Source organism: Falco punctatus (genome assembly GCF_963210335.1).
Source record: "Falco punctatus genome assembly, chromosome: 11".
In the NCBI taxonomy this organism is placed as follows: Eukaryota; Metazoa; Chordata; class Aves; order Falconiformes; family Falconidae; genus Falco; species Falco punctatus.
Window position 1 is genome coordinate 31526040 of NC_137591.1, and position 25010 is coordinate 31551049.

The window sequence follows — 25010 nt, forward strand, 5'->3', positions numbered from 1 at the left end:
ACCACCAAGGAATAGTTGCTTTGACTTGGAAAAGCTGCACAGTACCTTCTGTTACTTGGGAGGAGCTGTAAAAGTAATTGAAAATATTTCCCATAACAGGCTTCAGTTAAACTTTTGTTTTAGCCTACTTTACTATTATACTTTATCATTACTACTATAATTGGAACACCATCTTTTGTTCCACTTAACTGACTTCATGACTGATTCTATCCCACTTAAATTGACACTGAAGTGAGCAGTGTGACATCTGCAAGCAAAACTTTCCAATAGTGTCTCTGCTTAAAAAAAATAAATGCTTAGTTCAGAACTAGGGAACACTAACTTTTCTTTCTCCTTCTATTTCTTTTTCCAATTTGATCCCAAGTTATCTTTGGAAAAGAACCATAAACACCGAATTTCTGAAGGAAGCTTAGATTGTTGCTGTATCACTGCTGAAGTACATTCCATTATCCCTTTAGTGGTAATTTTATTTTTATTTTTTAATTAGGGCAGAATGAAAATAACTCATTACCAAAGCAGTGCTGAATTTTTTAGGATAGTATAAGAGGCAGTAACTTAACTCTGGCCTGATGGGAGCTTAGGAAGTTTTGCTTAATAAGGAGTGTATCAGTCACGTTACTCTTGGTTGGCACTCAGATGAAAGGCAATACTCTTACTGTGACATTTCAGAGATGGGCAAGAGTAATAACCCCTCATATCCTGCTCTTAGAGAGCCTGGCCCCCACAGTGTTAAGTTTGAGCACCAGATCTGTGAAAAACTGCATCAACTACTTCGATTGTGATAGCTATTCCCAATTCAAGTGAAATAGACAGAGGTGTCTGAACAAAGTTTGGGAGAAAGGAAGGACAAAGTCAAGCTTATTTGGCTGGAATGCTGCCGTATATTTAAGGAAACCAGAACCAACTACCAACACACAGCACCTTTGCTCGTTTGCAGACAAGATCTTTTTAACAGCTAAGATTGTATTATTGACAGATCAGAGCAAAACTTCACCTAGAATTTCAGCTTGTGGAGCCTTGTCACTGTACCTTTTCACAGTACATGACCAACTGTAATCCCTGAACTAACAACTACTTAGGGTGACTAACACAATTCATTAAAGTTCGGTTATAAACTGAAGTGTCAGCAAGTTGTGTAACCATTCCTTTCCGTTCTCACTCCAGTTAGGTCCTTGATGGTAGGCAGAACTATGAAACCAGAATTGAATGCCAAATTACATGGGCAACCTGGGGCTACAGTCCTCGCGTGGTGCACTCCTCTGCCTTGCTTAAACTCTGTTTGCATTTTATGCTCTTTTATTATCTTAACACGACCTTCCTCTGAATTGTAAGCAGTAAGGTTTTAGGAATGATTCGTTTTAGGAATATTGTGTTTCACATTAACTTCATGTTCAGAAACACTTTTGGCCCCATCCACCCTCCTGTATTCCGTGCTAGCGGTAAGGCTTTCACAAAGACTCAGGAGCAGCCACAGTGCCTCAGTGTGAAAGTGGATGTGAGCATAAAAGCAAGTAACTAGTCCTGGAGACCTCCTCACAGTAACAGCGCCTTGACCGCACATGCTGCGGTCAGGGGTAAGTTCTGCTACATAATTCTAAAATGTCTTTTCAAATCAAAATAGCAGGCAACTCAAATTTTAAAAATCCAGTTTGGTAAGAAGTACTGGCTTACTTGAACAGGGTGTGCTTGCAAGTCTGTAATACCCTCACGAACCAAATTACTTGCTTTAATCAGCTGCACAGTGAGTAGGGTAGTCGTTCGGGAACATGGTGGCAGCAACATCTTCCAGAAAATCGGCATCCTCTGCCTTGATATCTGCAACAGCTTGAACCTGCTCTGCTGCCTGGAGCCCTTCAGTGAGATGGACAGGGCCGTCTGCCTGCCCGGCCGTGTACGTGGGAGTGCTGTACTTCATAAGAATAGTCTTAAATTGTGCCAAGGGCGCATTCGTGCGAACTCCCATAGGATCAAAGTGGGTTCTACTCACTCTGTATCCAGCTTCAGAGAGATAGTTTAAGAACTTATTTAACCTGAAAAAGACCCAAACGGTTTAAAAAGGAGTTAATGTTAACAAGGCCGATTCAATACAAGCTATGTATCGGTCGTCACAGCAATGTAAGACTGGAACGAAAACCTTACTTTGGCATGTTCATTCCTTTAATACTGTGTCTGTGGATATTGTAGTAGAACGCAGGGTGCTCAGCGCTGCTCTCAGATTTTTGTCGCTTGGCTGCATTTCGAATCACTTCATCACTTTTTCTTTTTCCTGGACCACAAAAAATGCCAGTGAAGCCAAAGACAGTAGAATCACAGGATTAATTTAGGCTGGAAAGGGCCTTTTAAGATCATCAGGTCCAACCATTAACTCACGATTGCCAAGTCCAGCACTAAACCATTCTGAAGCGCTGCATCTATATATTTAAACACCTCCAGGGATGGTGATTCTACCACCTCCCTGGGCAGCCTGTTCCAAGGCTTGACAACCCTTTCAGTGAAGAAACTTTTTCCTAGTATCCAGTCTAAACCTCCCCGGGCACAACTTGAGGCCATTTCCTCTTAACCTATACCTTTCTGTCTGCTTTTGTAAGCTAGTATTCTGCCAAGCTAACATCTAGCCTGATTTTAATTAACGTGCCATTTTTAGTAGTAACAAATGAAGTCAAGTAGGCTTTATGGAGTATTTAGCATTCTACTTTTATCAGTAAATATGATCCTGTGTAAAATCAGTAATTCAGTGGGAAACAATCTGAGTACCAGTATTATTAAATATAAAAAAAATTACATGAACGATAGGTTGGCTTAGCCATCACTTAAGCTGTAGTTTACTTTGAAACTGCTGCATCTACACTAAAATGATCTACTTACCATGTACCAAGGAGGATTCTGCAGAAGCATTTGGTGTTTTAATATATACGCCGCACTCTTCTAGAATACAATTTGACAAACATTAATTCTACTGTTAAGACAGCAGAATGGCAAAATACATTCGTTAAAAAGAAGGAAATAATCCCACACTCTGGCCTGAAGAAGGAAGGGTAGTAAGAAGCATATATATGCATAACTTTTACATATTAGCTCAGAACTTGAGTTTAGAGGGGATATTCAAAATATGATTTCATTTAATGAGTAGAACAGCGTTTCTGTACAGAAAGCCATTGCTTTTAGCACGCTGATTTGCAATCCCTGCAGAGTATGCAGAGCGTGACGGCTGCAGTCTTCTCTTCCCAACACCACATACTCTCAGGTCAGGGTTGGAATACACCAGAGAACTAGCAGACACTTAGTATTTCCATCTCCTTCAGGGAGCATACTGGATTTCCTAGCAGTCAGCCTGCCTGCATTATGTTTATTTCATTTAGGATCTGCCATACTCATTAAAGATGTGTAAATTCAGCGCTCTGCCTCTTGACTGCAGCACCAGAGGCTATCTGACGAGAAATGATCAGTCCCATGCTACATTCAATTTTATGAATACAGTGCTGTTAATAGTAAGTTATCCAAGAGCAGCATCTCTAAATTGCCACAAAGCCAGTCCTGTCCTTTTTGCGAACAGTATTCTTACCTTGCTTGTTCTCATCATAAGGACTATGAGTAGAAAAATGTTTTAAAGTTGTGCACTCTGCTTCGCAAACTAACGTCTTCAGAAGCGGCTGAGCTTCATCCAAACCATACTGAACAGCCTCAAACAGCATTCTTCTGATGAATCCAGTGTTAAAGAGGGCTCCTGACCTATGAAATGCAAGACAAGTGAAAAGTTACATCTTAATGAAAGCAGAAAAGTTGCTCGAAAAACCTCCTGCCCAAATTGATCAGCAATTACAATGAAGTGCTGCATCAGGCTGTGTTCATAACTTAATGATACTGAATTGCTTTGTTTGGAATGACAGTAACATTGGTCTTGTATTAAAAAATAATAATAATCAAGATCTCAAGAATGGTAATTTTAATTCTGCCCTGCTATGTTGAGAAAGTGACTTAACTCCAAAAAGAAAGGTACTGTCAATTGTCAACCACTTCTAATAGTGCTTTGAAATGGTTAACAAAAGACTTTATTCTTGTTTCTCACAAGAGAAAATTTTAAGTACTAATTATCAAGCAGTGCATTATTTACTACTGTCAGCACGTGTAAGGACTTACTAAATAAATTCTCCATTTGGCAGCTACAGCAACATGCACCCAAGTTCTCCTATGCAGGATGTACTACCTAAGTTGCACCGAATGTGAAATTCAAAGCAAGTTAGTTACTATTTATGAACAAAAGCAAAACCTGAATACCCTATTAAATTCAGATCAACCAAATGTTTCCTGAATTCCAACTGCCATACGTCCTTTTGTAGCACCAAAATATCCAGCAGGCTCGTATTTTTATTCTGTGACTGAACAGCTGACCTCCACAGGTCCCTCTAAATTATTCCCCAATCCTGTATTGTGTTCTGAACTTACCAGAGAGGACCAAGAACCACTGCCGTCTTCCCAGGCATACTGCCATGGCAGTCACAAGGCAGCTGCTGGTACGGGTTTTCTGTAACGGAAAAATGGGATTTAAGTTGTTTTGAAATAGAAGCAACGCCTGCTTTACCAGAGAGAGGTGACACAGATGGGAAGTAGCAGATTACTTCAGTGGAGGTATCTGGAAGGGCAAGCAACAGCAGAAGTGTAACACTATCCTGGTTTCTGCCAAGCAGTGCTTATGAGAACTTAGTGATTGGTAACTTCATCTTTAAAACTAGGGTTTTCCTTTTATATTCGTTTAAACTACCCTCTGACTAATAGCTACCTTGTAGCTTAATTTTTGTCTCCTGCATCTGCTAATTGTGCACAGAGACAGCCCACAAGCAGTGAACTTGTAACCTAGAGTCTGCCTTCATTTAGCAGCAGCTGTTAGATGGTTGACAGGAACGGTGCACACCTTTCCTCCAGCGCCAGCTGAGCGGCAATACCCGTCGGATACTGCCTGAAGCCAGGCACAACACGGCCTCGGCGGCGGGGAAAGCGGTACTGTTTAGTCCGCTACATCTTAAAGTAACCGAAATGAACAGCAGAAAAGCAATCTGACATGGAGATCCATCAAGCTGCCACTGCACGGGGGAACCAAACGGTAGCAAAGACTGTCCCACTCTTCATGCCCTCTGCTGAAAAGGTGTATTTGGCATCCTGGCAGCTCCAGCAGCGGAGTATGTCCTGCCTAGGAACAAATCCAACACACTTACAGCAAAATCCATGCAGACAACCGATGTGACCCACTGCCATACAGCACTGTACCTTCTCCACCTCACACAACCAGGTGGAGATACCTTCTCTACGTCATACGATACACTCATTGTTACATTAAAGGGAATTGTTACTTTACTAAAGGGATGTAAATATAAACAAGCACAAAAAGGAGATAAAGGAAATCAAGACTTTCTAGAAAGTGCAAAAGAAAAGCCATTTACCTTCTACCATATTACCCTCTTTCTGAAAAATTCTCTCTTCGCACCACTGGCAGTGGATGAGGTATCTTATTTTCTTAGCCGAATCATCTGCAGGGGATGGTCCCCTCAGAACTCTGACCACTACTAGAACAAAATGTTCTAGCGCTACTGCAAGTAAAACTTCAATGCCTTTGTTACAGCGAGCTGCAGCTCTGCGAAGGAAAAACAAACACAAACCCAAACTGCATTGAATTGCCACAGACACCTGAGCCTTCTGAAACATTCCTGAGCTCATCCACTTTCTAGAAAGAGATACTAAGGATCTGAGAAACTGATCAAGAGAAATTCTTGTTTCTAAAGGGCGTAGTTTTGTCTGCTACCTGTAAGGCTAAGTCAAGTTTGTTCTCCTTCCTTTTATCACGTCTAGAAATATCCATCTGCCACCTGCATCATCTTTCTATCCAAATACCTATCTATTGCCAGGATATTGTAACAACAACCCTCCCCCCCCCCCCCCCCCCCTTAAAGGAAAATCAAAGAAAGTAGAACTGTAGAGGGACACACATGATGGTAAATCATGGAATGTTAATTGAGTAAGGACTGTGGGAAGGCAGGTGAGCAGTTCCTGAATAGGTAAGTGTTGAGAAGGAAGAAATGTTTAGGGAGCTGGAGCGTGTAACCCAGAACACAATTAAAACTTTGTTCAAGCAGCATGTTTGTACCTAAGTGATTTCTGCAGGGAGAGAAAGAAAATCTACATGTATTCAGGTCAGTATTTGCGCTCTGGCATTCTGAAGACTTCTGTGTGCTTAATTTCGTCCCCATCTTTCCTAAGCAGTTGTCCCATCCTCTTGCCTGTATCTTTTTTTTTCCCCCCAATTAGGAACCAGGTTATTTAACGGACTGAATTTACTGAGAATATCTACATGCAGACGACTACTGTCACAAGTTAGTAATTACATGTATCTTTATAACCTCAAGCATCAGGATCTGAAGTGAACATCAGTTTCCACTGAAGCAAGTTTAACCCTAATGCTTGGCTAGAAGCCATTCAAAGCAGCTTAATTAATATTTACAAAGTCCTGTGCAACACTAAAATGACAAAATTGACAGAGGAATAAAGAGTTTGCAGATAGAAAAAGTAATACTCAGACTTGCCCGTTACCATCCCTCCCCACCACCAAAAAAACTCCCAGCCATCGCAAACCCGTACCCTTATTTATTCATTTTCACCTTGCTCTGTCTTTTAGTTAAAAATTTACATCATCCCACACCAGCACACATAAAATATGAAACATTAATTTTGTATCCAGAAGTCTGGGTTTTAGAATTAGGGAATTCTAGAAACTAAACATACACAACCTACAGCAGCAGTCTTAAGTTTTTTATCACTAGTAATTTTTTTACAATAATTTGAGCTCAATTAGCGGTACCTTGTCACAGCAGCAATTACTATTCTGGCTGCCAGTTCCCTGTAGTACTCTGTTCTGACAATATTACATCCGTAATGACGCAGGGCAACATGTCGAGCCTTTGCATACAGAGAACTGATGTCTGTGGATGTCAGTGACACAATTCCAAGATTTCTCACATTTCTAAAGGCAGAATCCAGGTAATTCACAGAAGTTCCGAAGGGGTCCAAATGGCTGAAAAGTAAGGAAGTAGCACTCAGTATCTACAAATGCTCAGGAGTTTAGCTTTAGACTGAGGAAAACACTTTATAATCTTCACCTATGGTCATATTTAAAACAAAAGAAGGAAACAGGACAAAAAATTTACAGCACACCTCTTGTGAATTACTCTGGAATACCTAAGTGTCAAACTGTAAAAGCCAGGGAGGCACAGTGCTGGAAAAGACACATCACCACAAAGTCAGCAAGTGCTTTTTTCTGCATCCTGACCCACCGACTAACTCAAGCTACAAGAATATTGGCCTGATACTTATCTTCATCCTCCAAACAAAGCGAAACTTCTAAAACTAACGGTATCATCACATGTATGCATTCCAGTTTATGTACTAAATAACTGGCCTAATTTTCAGCCTGAATACCTGCTGCTTAGATCTGGATGTTAATCAATACAAAAAAAATCCAAACACTTATTTTGATGTCTGTATAGGTTTTCCATGTATGCATCTATAAACCCAACTTGGAAGAATTAGCCTACTTTAACTCAAAATGAATACGCTGCAAAATGGATTAAAACAAGAGATGCAATAAAGTCCTACACAGAAACATGCAAAGGTATGAATTTTAAACTAATTAAAAGTTTTAAGAAAAAAACCCACTAATATGACATTTCTCTTCATCAAACAGACAAGGAAGTTAAAAAGAAATAGTTTGGCTTAACATTTTCATGTACATTTATAGCCCTTTTTGGATGTCAGAAGGGCTTAGTATTTTTCCAGCGATTTCTAGAACACTGAAGAGTAAATTCTGTTCCTCCACCATTTCTGGAACAACAGAATTATGTTTAAAATACCCAAGTGACTGTTGGCTGATTCTTTCATTCTGACTTTCCCAAATAATCATATACTGGGGGAGGGTGTGGGATGCATCATATCAAACCAGAAAACTATGAACAGAAACATTCAATACTTACATAAAATCAAATGATCTCAAATGCATTATGACATTGGCATCCATTTTTGTCACCTCAATGGTGTCAGTATTTTCTTCTCCATCTCCCAGAGCTTCCTCATTGTCTTCTTCCTTAGTATTCAGTTTCACCTTCATTTTGTTTAAATGGCAGTTTTCCTGAATCATCGTCACAGAATTTTCATTACAATCGTTAATAGTAACTTTCACAGAACTTCTGAGATGCTTTGCCCATTGTAATCCCATTATACCTAAGGAAAAACAGAATTGTAATTCCATGACAAATAGAGTTGGTTTCTGGATCACTGAAATTGCCAAGAAAAATATTAATCCTTTTAAATGCTTGTAACACAGAGGTATGTGGGATGCAAATTTTGTCATGTTCCTACAAAAATGCGTTGGTGACCTTCTGCCTCAGCACAGAGTGACAATGGGGTATGTAAAAGGACAGCCTATCTGTCACCTCTGTATATGATAATGGGGGCTACAGAACCAAGGACCTGTGATTTTTGCAGCCAGCTGGACCCACAGTCTGCAGGAAAGCCCCTTGGCTTGTTTAATGCTCCAGCATAGCAGACGGACTCCAGAGGTAGCGGGAAGCTTTTTAGGCTGCCTCCAAGCGTTTGTTGCTGCCTTTTGTAGTAAAGTCTATGACTACACTGTAGAAATGCAGGACAGGATGTACACCTGAAGACTGGCCTAGTTCAGAACAGTGATAAATCCATTAGCAGGAATTTTTATGCAAAATGCTAAGCAGTTACTGTTCTTCTCAACTATGACCTTAAGTTTACAGCAGCTGGCCGATCATGAGGCAGCAATCCAGATCTCTTCAGAGCTTTGTTGCAGATGGATAATAGACACTGGTAACTACATTACGTTCTTGCAATCAATTAAGAGACAATTCTGATAAAGAAGCTTGGATTCATCACCATTTTTAAACCACAAGTTGATTTTACAGCCAAATTCTACAGCCACAGAATCACAGGACATTTGTGACCTTGGACGCAAGTTTAGGAAGATGCTACTTCATGGACGTTAAGGCAACTGATTTCAAGGAGACCACTAAACTTTGATTTAGTATTATTTACAGTCTTTTTAAAAGGGCTAACAGCAGGCTCTTGACAGCTGGTTGGTTTTGTACAGAAGCTAACCGCCTGCCTGCCTAAGGAAAATTATTGTGTACCTCACATTATTTCTGAATACGTGATGTCAGTTACTATTGATTTCTGCAGCTTCATACTATTGAATATTAGCCAAATGATTAAAGAAATTGACTTTACCGGTGGCTCCAAAAGCATCCAAACATTCTATCGGTTTACGTTCCTCGGCTAGAACGGCTAGTGCACAGAATATCAACTGCCTTGAAAATAAAAAAGAACGGTCACAGTAAGTAAGTTGAGAGAATACTTTTCCTTCCTTTTCATTATTTATTTCCCTTGGACATAATGCTAGAACATGTAAGCTAAACTCTACCTTTCACACGCAACAACTGTAAATCAAAAACCTCAACCACCCTTAAAAGTTTAACTCTTCAGCAGGATATGCCTAAGGTAAGATCCTGAATCAACTTAGTTACTCTAACATCAGAAAAAGCGGCTGGCATTCAAAAGTAAAGAGTGTTTCTTTCACTTTCCTAGCCCAACCTGATACCGCCCTACTAACGGCTATGTTTAATAAGATGTTCGAAATTGCTGCAGAGCACCGAAATTCCGCTGTGTTGAGGAACAGGCCTTGTTCTTTTAGACGCGGCCCTAAGGTGAGCTGCAACGGCCTGCTCCAGAGGCGCGCCTTAGCCTGCACAGACCTACCCGAGCCAACTGCAAACCTGGCAGCTCAAATATTACAGCACTGAGACCGTGAAGGTCAGCACGGGCTGAAGCACAGTCCCACGTGTGGGTGTCGATGCTCACACCTTGTGGTACAGACACCATTTATGACTCCTTAAAAAAAGACAATACTCCCTCCTTCACCTTTTTTTAATGCAAATAATGAGAAGACACCTAAGAGGATCTGAGTCCCAAGAGAAAAAGGCCTAGAATATGGAAACTAATTTACAGGTACACTGCTGCTGTTCAGTTAGGAGAGAGCAAGCAGCAACTACCCATTGTATCTTATGGATACAATGAAATGTATCACAGAAAAACATCTTCGGTGTATACAATAGAGTGAGTTTTCAGGTGCGCTCCTTTCAAATCCTGTTCTTCTCCATAACCTGCTCATTACAGAACACTTAACTGTTTCAGAATTGACAATATTCCCCACATCATGTTCTTGGGTTTAAATATTATTTGTCAAGAAGTGTTTTCTGATGAAAACTATTTCTCCTGCCCTCTGAACAAAAGTTTTGCAGGGTTTGCTTTTCAAAACACATGAGTATTTTTCACTACAAACTCCCCACGCCTCTGGTGCATCCTTCCACTCCCTGTTCTCTTACCTGTTGAGTTTCATTTTAGGATTAAAATAGGAATCTGTTTTATGAGGTGTGGAGTAGTTGGGAAGAACCTGCACGTCTGTGGCTGACTCTTTCAGCACTCTGTAAGAGGACCTGGGAGCAGGAGCTAAAAGACAGTAATTGAGGGAAGGAAAGAGTGGGAATTGAAATTATCATCAGCATATTTGATAAATTAAACTGAAAATTTGCTCCCATATAGCAAGAAGTCTGGGTTATACTGTAATCCAACGAGCACATGGGTGATTTAACAAGTATGTAGGGGAAAAAAAGCAGGGAACAATTTATCTTCTGGTCCTAAGCCTGGCTGATAAGAATCAAACTCTACCACAATTTTCTTCTCATAAAACATCATTTTTTTTCTCAGTTGGCCTCCTACATATCCACTCAAATTTATGAAACCAGCCTCTGAGCCTGAGTCTTAGCACATTTGTTTTGCATGTTCAAACATAATACATTGCTAATGAATTAAATCCCTATTAACATAGTCCTGAATGTATATCAATGAGCTCCAAAAACCCCTCAACATCCTTGATCTCTGTAAGTTCGCAAACAGCTTCGTGAAACGTGTCTAGACAGCACAAGCATAGGGACAATTTCAGCACTTAAGCTCTGTATAAAATACAGTCTGTGGCAAAATAAATTTTCTGTTTTGACAGCTGTAAACACATGCTGTCCATTCCTCTAAGCAATTTATCGCCAGTCTTCAAGTAGCAAAATATATCCAGGAATGACCAGGAAAACCCTGTTAGCTATCAACTAGACACCTTTCAGTGCTCAGCCTGCCTCTCTCTCCATGCTTTCAAACACACAAATTGTGAATCTGTGAACCATGCTCTCCATGTGCGCTACCATGTGCTCCACAGTCACAGCCCCCACGTGCTGCTGAAGTGCCTACAAAGCATGAAATACCCCACCTCTCAATTTCTCCTCTCCCCATTAGGAAAACCAGCCACATGCATTTTGTTAAAAAATGACAAATGGCTCATCCTTTTCTAACAGCTCCGAAGAGAACCATGCAGAGATTTACATATTTCACAACAGAAACTCTATTCAAGTTGAAGTTAAGGAATATGGATAGATGGAACCACCATCACTTCTCAGACACGTGAGCTGAAGCCCAACATTAAATGATTATTCCTAAAGCACATATGGGTAACAGAAAGAAGTGTGAACCTCACAGCCCCCAGGACTGCCCTTACTATATTGTATCTAAATAAAATCCATACATCTACACAGAGACAGAGAAAAAGAAGTCAGACTAATTTTCAACAGGAACAGTCTGGGCTGTAACAAAAAACCCTCAATTTTTACACACCAGCTAATCAATTATATCCTTTTTACTCAACAGCTGTAGAGATCAGACAACTTGCAAAAATAAAGGAAATAAAATTAATTTTCAAGATTTGGCATTCCAATTATTTACATTTTTTTCAATCTAGCTTATCCAATTTTAGAGATAAAGTCTAAATCTGGAAGATGTCAGGATTGTAATTTATCAAAGAACTACTGACACCTCCGTCATGACTGTCCAGGGCTGAAAAAACATCATCTTGTTTTGTGAATGGCATGCTGATGTAGTTTGGCTAAAAACCAAAGGATTTTTATATTGCAGAAAGATTTACTCTAGACTGTTTAAACAAGACAGACAGCAAAACACAGACACATTAAATTCTCTATAAAGACTTTGTTTTATGGCTGCCGTGTTCCCCATTCCTTTGGAGACACAGAAACCTGTATTTACAGTATTAAACTAATTGTGAAGGGAGTATTATTGATCAGTAAGGACAGAGTAACTGGTCAATGCAGAGACTAAATCACAACATTGCTACATCTTTGAGGAAAACGAAAAATTCTGAAATATTAAGGGCAGATTTCTCATTAGTAAAGCTAAATCTGTTTTGGAATTTTTCCTCATGCCTCTCACCCACATAGCACAGTTATTGCATGTGCTACATACGATAAAAGGATTGAATGTTTTATGTAAGAAAGAACCTACCTGTAATGAACCTTGATTCGGTTTCTCCCTTATTCACATGACGATTAATATGACCTATCATGTCTGTTCTTCGCGTGATGGTTGCTGAACAGATGATACAATGGTAATGGGCTCCCATCTTTGAAAATGCCTGTAAAATTAATGTGTGGTGTCAGAATGCATACACGTGGTTAAAGCAGCACTATACCCGAACACTGTTACCTCTAGCGCATACAAAATATTTTCAACCTACAGCCAGAGACTGTAAACAATCTGCAAGTGCAGCTCTCCAGCCCCAGCACCACAACCAGTCAAACTCTGCCAGTACTCCCTGTCCTCTATGCACAGGGGAGGAACTGAGGAGCAGCCCCTGCCTGGCCTAACGAACCTTCATCTCTTCTGCACAAAGCTGCCATCTGCTCCAAACTGTGACGAGTGCTTTACGTGACCTAGGCAGCTACCCACCGAAGTAAGAGAGATACAACTACGTCCAGCTACCCAAGGGTTGTATCAAGTACATACACTCTGGACCAATAGGCTTTTGGCATCCCACACTGCAGGGCCATATGTATTTGGCCACTAGGCAGATTGCAGAAGGTCCCCTACATCACCCATTTCCCCGGCTTCGTAGGGTAACGAATAGTTCTGTGATTCAGCAGTTTTACCTGGTCTCCGATGAGGTTTGGTTTTACTGGGCGACAAGGTAAGTGACAGATGCACATTCTGTACCCTGGAAAACGAATTGTCACATCACAGTACAGTCAGTAAACAAAAGGTATACGTCCTATATCACACAGTCTCATTTAAGACTCTCAAATATTGCCACAAGATAGCAGTAAAAGAACATCACCAATTAGTTGGTATATCCACCCTCTGTACAGGGAAATTTATCAGCCAACTATACATGTTAAATTTTAAGATGCACAAGAATTACATAGAGAGAATTAATTTTAATAAGTCTGTTAGCATCCTACAAAGCTACATTGAGTCTTCAGGCTATACTTTCTTTACTTTTCTTCAGTACACAACTTTCCAAAATACTTGTATTCTACAGAAGTGGTGTTACCTGGCTACAAGACTTGTGTGAAGACTCCCATAGAACCTATCTTCCAATTAAAGAAAAACAAAAAAAACCCAAAAGAGATACCTACTAATGCATGCAAAACCAGAACTCTAGTCAGAGCATTTTTTATTTTAATCTTGTTCATCTTATAATTAGTCATTTTATTTCCTGCAAACCCAAACACCTAGTTCTTTAAAAAAACACACACTGTTCACTTTCTTTTCCTTTTGAAGTTCTTGCAGGGAATTTAATGCATCTTAAAAGCAGATCAGTTTATTAAAAAACAGATAAGGCTACCAAATACTGATACTAAATAAACATTTTTAAGTATTTATCTGAAACCATGGAATCTTTACAGTGAGCCAAAAATGACCACACATGTGTGTGTGATTATGAACAACAAAAAAAATTATTGAAGTAATTTTCATTATATACATACTTCATATTTTATAGTAATTTTTATGAGATGCCAAGCAATTACTATCATTTTGTTTTAAAACAGGTAATGCACAGCTGTAACTATTTTGGCATGTAAAAGAACAGAGCTATTTCACATTTACATTTTACATCCCAGGTCAAAATTCATTACATCAAAATGAGTTTCTAATTCAGAGCTGGTAACAAGATACTTAAGAGATGAAACACAGATCAATGTCCTACATGTCCACCATTTCTTCTAGTATTCACCATTCAAATATGATTGCCATTACCTTCAAATTCAACAGAAACTTTCCAGTGCAAATTCTGAAGGTGACGATGGAGCTTATAACTATAGCAAGCTTTTAGTTTCTCCTCAGGACACAATGGACAAGGCTTCCTTTCATCTGAAAACACGGACAAACAAAAAGCATGAGGAACACATGAGATGCAGTTACCACTCGTGTTAACAGAGATGCATGCTAAGAGAAAAAGAGAAGGAAGGTACTATCAATGGGAGTCAAAGATTAATTCCCCAGGGTATATTCTATTTCGGGCATGCACAAACTTTAAATTTGTTGGTTGCCTCTTTCTACCCCATAGAATATAGACAAGAATCACTATTACTTTAAAGATCATTAACTTCTACAACTTCATTTTCTAGTACTTTTTAGTCCAGCAACATGAGGCTAATGCAACTTCTGAAGAGTACTGCAGAGTAACAGACTTTTATAGATGAAGTCTAGAGACTTGCGCTGTTTCGAAAAAAAACCCAACTGAAGAGGTTAGAACAAGAATCTGTCCTTCCTGCTCTTGAATCTTTTAGATAAAACAAGCACCTGGTATCTTTTTAAGCCGCCAAAAAAGGTAACATACTCTTTTAATATTTTTTCTTGGAAATCCTGCATAAAAGACAAAGGCAAGATTACCTGACATCAAAGGTGCTGACGCACTTGTAGTAACCTAAGTAAGAACTAGCTATTGGGAGACATACGTTGTAGAGCTGTACACAGGAGTTACATATCAGAGCATCTGCTGCTGGGTCTTAAGACTGCTGAACGTCAAACCACCTCCCATGCAGAGCTTAGCAGAAAGGCTTCTACGTGTTAGAACGGTACGGGATCAATACTGAAACATGCCACACAACATTGGTATCTAGAATAATTACTGATTTTAGGCTTGCACAACAGCAAAATTCCTCTTTTATGACTTTACGAGTTGATTACTTATGTCCATGCCGAGTCCCACGCCACAGAAGGCAACAGAGGCAGCCTACAAATTAATCACCAGCGCTCTCTAATGCTGATCAGCCTCTTCCATTGACTAATGAATTGCTGAGTATCAAATATATGAGGTGATGCTAATACAAGTCAGTCCATAAACATATATAGCAGGAAAATGCTACATCTGTAGCAGAAGAAAAAAAATTACTATCGAGAATAGGGAAAGGAATAATGAGTTTATCACTACCACGTAACTCCGCTCAGCAACAGCTACAAGTTCAGGGCTTACGAGGTACTTACGATCTATTACTTATGATCTATCTCCTCACTGAAATGAGCAAACTCTTTTATAGAAGTTTTTGGCATATTTTTTAGTCAAATTAAACAGACATGGAGGTAGGCTATTATTTCCATCAGTGGCCACTCTAAAAGACGATAAAGGCGCAAGAGATGTATGATGCAAAGCCTCTGTGGACCCTGATGTTTTTCTTGATCTGTGAATAAAAACTACCTTCGCAAGGGCTGCCACTACCAGCACTAAATACATACATGTAATCAGAGAAAGTTGTAATAAAACCACTTTGCAGTCTTAAAGCAATCCTCCAATATACATCTAGATCAAAAATGAATACAGAGCGGGGAAAAAAAAACCAAGAACATCCAAAACAGAATACATTTTTATTTAAACTGCACTGCAAAGACAACATTAGCTTCCCTGTTACCGTGGCACTTGAAGTACAATAAAAGTGAGACTAAGCTGCTGATGTACAGCTACAATTAACATTTTGCTGATCCATGCATGCTGCCAACATTAGAAATGCTACAATGCAGAGGAAGACTGAAAGGAATCATTAAGGCCTTAAATTTACTGAAGGAATTACAACGTTCACTAAGCAAGGGAACAAATCATTAAGCTATTTTTTATGAAAACCCTAGTTTTTAAGCATTATAAATATATGTCGTGTGTTGAAATAATAACTAAGAAAACCCGTAAATACCTGTAACATGAAGATCTGTGTTCTGGGATACTGCCATGGTAAACTCACCTTCTTTCAGGTCAGCTAGTTTCTCTAGATCAGCAAGATGTCTTTGAATTGAAATATGTTTCTCTAAAAAGCAGAGATATTTAGAAGTTAAACACTCAGTTAAAATATTATTTTTAGTTTAGTGCTATTTTTCTGTGTGTCACTTCAAATCCAACACTATTAGAGAATGACTATAGTACCAATTGAAATACTTGTTTGTATCCTTCAGCTTCCATGGCAGAAGGAATGACTGCAAAATTAATCCCCTGAATGGTTCTTTAGTAGGATCCATATATTTCTACTTGCTTTTTAATGCTGACACACATCAAATTTCTCCAACTGGAAAGACCTTAATTTAAAAAAACAAGCTGAAAAGATCAGGCCACATTCCATGTACTCCTGATTTTACTGCTCAGCATCATCAGTGAATTATGCACAAAGAAGTATAAAAACTTCCTATGAACTGTCTGAAAAAACTAAAATACCAGCTAGAAATGAACAAATTATAAGCAACAATTATTCACTGTACAGCCAGGACACATTAAATTCTACCCTATTTTTCTTCCTTAGAAGACTGTTTAACCTTTAAATTTACCTCCTCATTTTTCAGTCAATGGGAACAGTGGAGAATTAGCTAAAACGAAGATTACCCCTTATCCAATAAATTAGTTTTATTGGTTTCAGCACACAGAACACTCAGTTTACAGTAATATTGAATCTGTAACGATTGTAAACCTTTATGATGTTTTTACAAGATCAGTTTTCAGGTTTTCTTATGTGAAACAAAGATAGCAACTGACCAATGTGCTCTAGATACAGAGGTGAGTTTTAAAACAAAGGTTAAAAGCAATTCCTAGTTTTTAATCTCTGCACTTAGATACAATAGATTTTCTCTGCTTTCATCAGTGCTTTTAGAACCAGAGCCTAACAGAGGTCATACCTCATCTAACCCCGACGTCTGTCACTGCGTATGTGTGTATTTCTGCAGGGACTTCTAGAAATTTAAGGGGAAAATGGCATCTATCAGATGTATGGGAAATGAGATTTCACGCATTCCTCTTATCTCTCTTCTATCTGTTTCTACCTTTTCTTCTCTTTTCCTCAAGCACACAACACAAATATTCTTAAGAGTTTATCAGCAAACCTCTTGGATAATCGGAGGACACATCCAAAATGTTGCTGTCCGATTCCTTCGTGGAATCTTCTTCCATTTCTTTTTCTTCAGTTTTCAGTTCTAGTTCAGTAACTTTCACATTCAGGTTGTTGGTTTTTACTTTTCCAGAGGCAACCGCACCATCTTTAACAAAATCAAACCAACAAAAAACAGTAACAGCGTTATTGATATAGCTGAATTATACAAATATATTTGTTTCCAATAATTTGGTGCTTCTAACAGGCAAAAATGACTACAAGTGTGAAGGAAAACAAAAAACAAACCCTGTATGATGAAGAATAATACGAGACTCATTATTGCTCATCCTTGGAAACTACAGTGAAATAATGCCATCCTGGACAGACAAAACTACTTGCCAATCTGTATCACCAGATGTTTAAACTTAACAGAGTAATATTTACGCCTTATTTTCTGGCAAAAACAGTGCTAGCAAGAAAAAAGCAGGCAAGGAGGAGGTCCAAATGCTCATTATAATACACTAACAGCTAAGAAAATTTGGAAAGGGAAATTTAGAACTGGTTATGACTGGTTGAACGATTCGAAAAAAGGAGGGGAGGGAGTAAGGAATTTGCTACCACCAGGGGCTATGAGGTGGGTTACAGTGCTGGTGCCACCAAGCATCTGCAAATGAATGACTTCCCTGGGGAAGCAGAAATGGGCCCACTCAAGAACTTCAAAAGGACTGAAAAGGCTGAGTGATTGGGCAATAATCTGACAAAAACCAGCCAACACTTAGGAAAAATAATTTTGATTTCACCTAGGAATGCAAGGACTCAGAGTTGAGCATCATGTCGGGACTACCACCTTGGGATTTTAAAGAAGTTTTGAGGAAAGGGAGAGGTATAAATCCTCAGGAGCAGCAGGTCCCTCTCCCCAGCCACAGACACTGGGAAGCACTGGGGAAGGATGCAGAAAGCCATGCCTAGACTGCACACTGAATGCCCCTGCCCCTGCCCCCCCCCCCCCCCCCCCCCCTTCAAAGGGACACCAGAGCTAGGGAAGTTTCAAAAAAGGGCGACAAGAAATAACAAAGCTATGGGATCACTTCCGAGAAGCAACAAGTTCTCAGCCTGGCTATGACAGATGTCTGTAAGATAAGGAGATGCAGAGAGAGCACTGAAGTCAACCACTCATTGTCTATTCCAACACAAAAACTGGGATGCACCACATGGAGATAGCAGCTGGAAATTCAGAGAATGTTCTCCACACCACCTGGCCACTGCAGACCTCCCCACCACAGGCTGCTGCACGTCCACAAGTGCCACAGTGATAATTTTATGGAAAAGAAATCCACTACGGGCTTTTAAATACAAAAAGGCAACCTTAGGCTCAAGGAAATCAGGAATAAGGAACTGTGTTGTTTGCAGACACTTCCAGAGGATGCATTACTGTATGGTTGCTCCGCTCTGCTGGTCCTCACTAGCCATCTACTCCTGACCGCTACTGAAGGCACAAGAAAGGCTGGAAGGATCTTAACAGCAGTTCTTACCATTTCCCTGGGATTTTTTGCTTGTTTGCTTTTAAACACCGCCGTTGGATATGAAACTTTTGCTATTATAAAACAAAAACAACAAACAACAAAACAGAAAGAGGAAATGGAAGGAATACCTCAATCCAGGCGTTCGAGAAATTGTTTCGAAAAACAGAAACACAGAGTAAATTTATTCCGCCTCCCTTGCGATACATCCAGGGCAGCACTGCTGCTCAGCTGCTGGATTTCTCGCACATCTATTTTGAAGCTGATATAATTCACCTGAGACGCACGTATTTCCTTCTCAAATGAGAAAGATGCCTGGGGATAGTTTCTCAATAGAAAAACAGATGGAAAACAAAGAAGTCGAAGGATTTTTGGTAAGAAATCCGTAAGAACCATGATTATGATTGCACGTGCTGTGAGAAAAACTGATTTAACACTTACAAAACCGCACAGTGAGAGCACAGCAGGAGCCAAGCCCCCCGCACTGGGGCTGTGCATCTTCAGAGCAAGTGTAGAGTTTAAAAAGGTTGAACAAGACTATGCACATATGTACATAGAGCTTCTCCACACACCTACGGGGAGCGGGGTAAACTTCTGCACTAAAGGATTAAGCAAATCGGGCTGCTACCTAAACAAGACGGTAGGATTTTTAAACGCCCATCAGTTATCACGGATGAGGTAGAAACGTAATAACGCTTCAAAGAGCTGAAATAATAGTATTTTTTAAATAAAAAATGAAAACAATAGAGGAGTCCATTTCAACCGTAAGCCTGCAGCAAGTGACTGGCATCGACGCCACACCTGGCACGGCTGGAAAACCGGCACAACCAGCCTAAACGCATTTGGAGAGAAAATAGGGAGGCGAAAACTCGGAGGGGCGGCAGGGCGACCGCGTGGGCCGCGGCACACACCGGGGGCCCGTCCCCGCCAGCCCCCCCCGCCGGCTGCAGGGACGCCCCGGCCCAGGCCCCCCCGCCCCGGCCCCCAGCCCCCCCGCCGGCTGCAGGGGCGCCCCTGGGCGGGGCGGGAGCCGCAGCCCCTGGGCCGGGCCGGGCCGGGCCGGCGCGGGCACCACGTGCGCTCCCACCACCCGGCCCGCGCTACACAAAGGCGGGAAACAGGGGGCCCCAAGCGCGCGGGGGCGGCTCTGGCTGCACATTCACCCCCCCCGCGGGGCTCCCGCATGGCGCCGGCCCGCGGCTCCCGGGCACGGCGCGGTCCGCACCGCCGGGAAGCGGAGCAACAGCCGGGCACCGCGCCGCTGCCCTCGGCGGGGTCGGAGGGCCCAGCTCCCAGCGCGCCGCCCGGCTCTCAGCGCTCCCCCCCGCCCCCCGCCCCGGCCCGGCCCTCACTGAGCGCCGCGGTCTCGCCGCCGCCGCCTTCGGCGCTCTCCTCTTCATCGTCTTCCCGCCCCAGCTCCCTCCGCTCCGGGGACAGAGCTGCCAGCGAGGCCTCCGCAGCCATCGCCTCCAGGGGTAGCCCGGCGGTGGGCGCAGGGAGGTGAGGCGAGGGGCCGCGCCGCCGTCGCCGCACGCCGGTGGCTCGGGAGGGGGCGGCGCTACGGGAGGCGGCGCGGAGGCCGGCGCTGGCGGCCCGGCACGTAGGGCGGGAGGGGGCGGGCCCGCGCCGCCTACATCTCCCAGAGGCCTCACGGCTGTAGGGCCCGGCCTGGCCCAGCGCGCCCCGCGGCGGGGGGTGGCGGCAGCGAGCGGCGCCGCCCGGGAGACAGGGTTGTCGCCGGCCCGGAAACGGGGCTACGCTCCGCGTTCCTCCCGAGGCCTCTCCGCCGGGACCGTGCCTCCCGGGGCCGCCTGGCGTGACGCGACGCGGTGCGGGGCACGGAGCCGCTCTCCACCTCGGTTTCGTCTTCGCTTCGACGGGAGGGTGTGTCCGAGCTGTCCGGCCTGCGGTGGGGCGGGCCGGGCCCCGGGGGCTCGCCCTGTTCTTCATGCGCGGCACTGGGGGCCCTGCAGCCCTTCCCCGAGCCCGCCCGTGCCGTGGCGGTGGGGGGGAGCCGGGTGTTTACCTCAGCTTCCCGCCTGCGCCGCTCCGGTGGCCGGGCACTTCAGGGAGCTGATACTCTGGAAACCCCCCTGGAGCTCTGGGAGCTTCTGGCGAAGCTTCCTTAGGCCCTTCTCAGCGCCGTCTTGTTAGCGAGGCTAGTTGTGTCGAGAATGGTGTAGCTGCAGGGACATGTCGCGATATTACCACCCCACCTCCCCCCAGCGGGGTGTGTGTGTTGTGTGGCGCCCTGGGGGTGTGTTACATAATTGGAACTGCTTTAAAACTTGACGTTCGTACGACTAAATGTTAAAGGATGTATGCCTCTATTGCTCTGGTATGTTTGCTGGTACAAAATATGCCTCTCTGGACCAGATGGCAGAGTAATTGCTACCTTTTTTTTTTTTTTTCTGTGAAGTTCTCTCAGTCACAAGATGTGAGTAATTAACCCTGTTGAAATCTGCTGTGGCTCTGTAATGAGAAAACAAGAGTATTTTTTTCTCCATGTAGATAAAATTTTAGGGTTTATACCATCTGGAAATGAAGACTTGAAATAAATAATAATGGCAACACTGTTTTTTCTAGGTTTTGAAGATGTCTAAAAAGAAACTGAAGAAACTAATGGGAAAGGAAGACTGTTTGGATGGCTGGGATGACAAAGTAGGAACAGCTGTATTATTAATATTATCCTGTTTTAATTCAACCCACCCCACCCACCCCCTATTGAAGAGAAGGCCATGAATTGTTTAGTGGTCTTGTGATCCAAGGATGAATCAAACTCAAAGGTGTGGTCATAAAGAACAGCAGAAGGGTTGAATTGGTCGGATAAGTGCAAGTGCTGGCCAGATGACTATCATCTGTTTTTCTCCAGAGGCTGTGAGTAGTGTGGGTATCAGAAAATAAGAAGTTCTTTTACTTCAGTGTATTTTCCTTGTTGAGGAAATTTGAGCTTGAAATTGTTATCAAAATCACTACTGTTTTCCTGAATTGTTCTTTATCTTGGATCATGTATCCTAACTTCCTGATTAATCACAAATCATACTTTGCAGCATTGTTGGGAAGCAACTCTCCAATGTTTCCTTTTAATCACTGAGATTATATCAACAACCAAAATTCTTAGTATACTCTGGTATATATTTGTATCTAATGAGGAAATTTTCACTAAGTTGCTTGTAAAGTGCAGGTGCTGCAGGGATGATAATCTTTCTGGTCATGCTTTTATGCTGCTTTTTAAAATGTTTTTTTAATGTGTTTCTTAATCCCTTTCTGGGAAGTTAATTTCTGCCAGTTGTATAATATATATCCAGTAAATCAGTAGTTTAATAAATCCACACTTAAGTTTGCCAGGTTTTTTTCCTTTAAATTTTGCAAGGCATATATGAAATAAGAGCTTTTAACTGTCTTACTGTAAATGTCTCAAAAAATGTTTGGAAGTGTTTGTAAATGAGCATACTATTATGGCCTTATAAACCAAAATATGCATGTTAGAAGGCTTTTGCTTGTAGATGTTTTTCAAAGACGAATGTTTGTAACTGGTTTTCCTCCTGAATTCCTTATTATTCAATTTGTCTTTTAACATTAACTTATCCTAAAGTGGTGGGTTGTTTGGGGTTTTTTTGACTCCTGTAATACAGAGGTTAAAAACATGGCTTAAAACCTCGTATGATAGCTGTATTGCCACTGCTAATGCCTATACCATATATATAAATATATACTATAGTTTTGACTGTTGCATGACTTCAGTCTGAGACTGCATGAAATACTGCTGCTATATGCAGACATTGACCAGCACAAGTGGCAGTGAGAACCCAAACTAATAATACCAAAAAAAAAAAAGAAATGTCTTGATAGTAGCAAGTGTTTTTTCAGTGATCACAATATGGATAAGAGGTATCTTCAGCTCTTAAAGTGAGAGTAAGCCATTTAAGTAGAGTCATAGTTAGGCATGATTGTGCAGGGGCTTTGTGCTTTTTTGTGTGGTGTAGGCATGACTACAGATTACAGAAAATTTTATGCCTGTTGGCTTTAGTTTGGCATATAATTCCATAAATACGAGTGAAAGGACATTTGTCACAGTATAAATTGGAACAACTTTACACAGAGCTGTCTGGAGGAGAACAGCACAGCTGCCTCTTGGTAACATGGCCTGGATTGCAGCAGGTGATCAGGTAGTCATGGGACTCTAAACGGAATGCCTAAACCAGTCTGCTCCAATGGGACCTCATGCTAAGAGGAAAGTAACAGTAAGAAAGCTTGCTTAAGGTAACCAAATTAAGTGAAAACCAGAGGATTATCGACAGGCTTGAGAAAAGGAGCTAGATTGAAAAGAAATACTAAAAACACCATGAAAACTTGTGGTTCTAGGGGAATAGGCATTGAGAGAAAGCAGTAACTGAGCAGCAGTCAAACTGGGCTTGGTATGTCCCACTAGCATCGTGACCCCTACCTGCCCTGATAGGCTATTGACAGTGTCTGGCAGTCAAGGTGCTCTGCATACCAGCTGGTGGAGCGACAATATGGGGGTACATTCTGTAGCATCCCACGCGTTGCATGTGTGTACATGACCTTGTGGGGGGCCTTTCTTACCAGCATGGGCGATAGCAGGTTGTAGGAAGTGTTACAGCTGCCCACATGACTGGAGCACCCATGTCTTCAACAGTATGAGCGTCCGTGCCAAAGTGTATACTGTAGGGGTGTGAGATTAAAACTTCCTGGTACCAAGTCATATCAGGTATCATTTTGTAACTGTCTGTTATACTTTTTCTGCTGGTGTTGTTCCTGAGTGTGTAGTTCACTGGTTGCCAGTTGAGTTGTTAATAAAACACTTTGATTCCTATTTAATTATAATTGTGCGAGTTGAACAAGTCTTCGACAGCAGGTTGTGTTGATATGATTCTCAGTGGCAGCAGCCTTTGACAGCCTTCTAGGTTACTATTTCATTAGTTTTGCTGCTGTTACAACTCTTTAACCAACCACAGGCAGAAGTTCTCAAAACTTACTTAATTCATTAGGACTCCACTGCTTTCTGCAACCTTTTAAAAAAAATAATAAAAAAACCCCAATACCAAAATGCTTTCTGATGCGAAAGTAAAATAGCAATAACTATTGCAAAATAGCAGGCCTTTCTAGTTAGGAAAATCTCTGCTGCAGTGACCTAAAGGTCTCTCTGAGTCAGCGTGACCCAATTATTGAAGAAGTGAACTATTTGTAAAAGGCTCTACTGTCTGGAGCTTCCTTATCTGAAGTAATCCATATGTTACTATTCCATGTTGTAACTCCCTAAACCCTGCTGCTGTTTTGGGAAAACTGAGTCATATAACCCAAAGGCATATAAAAATTAACTGCCTCGTGGGGCAGAGTTCATGTCAGCAGTCTGTGATTTTGCTGCTTTCAGTATTCTCCCATAGCTGCAATAGTAAACTGTGTTCTGTTCTTACCTGATCAAAGTTACCTTCCAGTTATTCCACAATACAAATGCTACGCAGCTTGTGATATAGATCTGTCAAACAGTGATATAACTGCTTTCTAAACAAGGACTGTTCAAGTTGTTTGTCTGGGGACTGTCTTTACTCTTAACCATGCGTAACTGCAGTTTCACACTGTTCTACCTAAGTGGTAAATCTGATGAGAGTTAATTACACATCTTTTCTGCACAAAAACATCCCATAGGAATTTCCTCTTTGGCCTTACGTAGTGGGTAGCTGGAAGCGGTCCTCAGGTGACTTCCTTTTCCCTAATAGTTTTTATAAATATATATTCTACATACTGATATATTTGTAGAGTATATGAAACACATTAGTCTTAAATGTGTTCTAATTAGCTGAGTTTCCTCTGTAACCCAGGACTGTGTGCCACATTCAATTTTTCCTCTTGTGTTGTTCTTAAATATGAGAAAATCAGAGTACTAAATTATAGCAAGTTATGTGGCTGCCTTTTCCAAGGTTAACCTATCTAAAATCAGTGAATCTAGTATGGAATAATAGTTTGTTCCATTGTACAAAGGTGGATTTTTAACTGTGGTTTCCTCTGCAAGCCCTTGGATTTTTTTCTTCTTTCAGAACTCTGAAGAAACAAGATCTTACAACTGTACTATGAAAGGAGAGACAGAATTTCAGAGGTAAATTCCTGTTCTCTCATTAAATGGAACTACTTAAAAATAAAACACGGACTTAAAGCTTACTGAATTTAGGAG

General features: G+C 41.5%; 2 protein-coding genes across 8 annotated transcripts in view; one reads left to right on the forward strand and one right to left on the reverse strand.

The window, feature by feature from the left end:
• Positions 1–857: 857 nt before the first annotated feature.
• TRMT1L (tRNA methyltransferase 1L) lies at positions 858–20981 on the reverse strand. Of its 3 annotated transcripts, none has more exons than XM_080407581.1 (16): positions 20844–20981; positions 17311–17463; positions 16140–16250; positions 14212–14325; positions 13104–13168; positions 12460–12589; positions 10446–10569; positions 9292–9371; positions 8016–8262; positions 6848–7060; positions 5436–5626; positions 4444–4522; positions 3563–3729; positions 2866–2925; positions 2140–2266; positions 858–2030 (listed from the first exon to the last, which is right to left on the reverse strand). In XM_080407581.1, exons 2-16 carry the CDS (start codon positions 17375–17377, stop codon positions 1727–1729), a joined length of 2079 nt encoding a protein of 692 aa, XP_080263707.1. In that variant the 5' UTR covers positions 17378–17463; positions 20844–20981; the 3' UTR covers positions 858–1726. The 3 variants fall into 3 exon arrangements, with proteins under 3 accessions (XP_080263707.1, XP_080263706.1, XP_080263705.1); XM_080407580.1 differs by lacking the exon at positions 20844–20981 and adding an exon at positions 20170–20410 and having other exon boundaries at positions 16188–16250; XM_080407579.1 differs by lacking the exon at positions 20844–20981 and adding an exon at positions 20170–20283.
• The window catches only part of SWT1 (SWT1 RNA endoribonuclease homolog), a 41998-nt gene continuing 37557 nt past the window's right edge, over positions 20570–25010 (forward strand). For 4 of the 5 annotated variants that reach the window (XM_080407573.1, XM_080407575.1, XM_080407576.1 and 1 more), the window contains exons 1-3: positions 21058–21155; positions 21404–21478; positions 24877–24935. In XM_080407573.1, the coding sequence (XP_080263699.1) occupies positions 21135–21155; positions 21404–21478; positions 24877–24935 (155 nt within the window). In that variant the 5' untranslated portion in view covers positions 21058–21134. Of the gene's footprint in view, positions 20702–21057; positions 21156–21403; positions 21479–24876; positions 24936–25010 lie in introns of those variants that run through there. The other variant, XM_080407574.1, reaches the window with a different exon arrangement.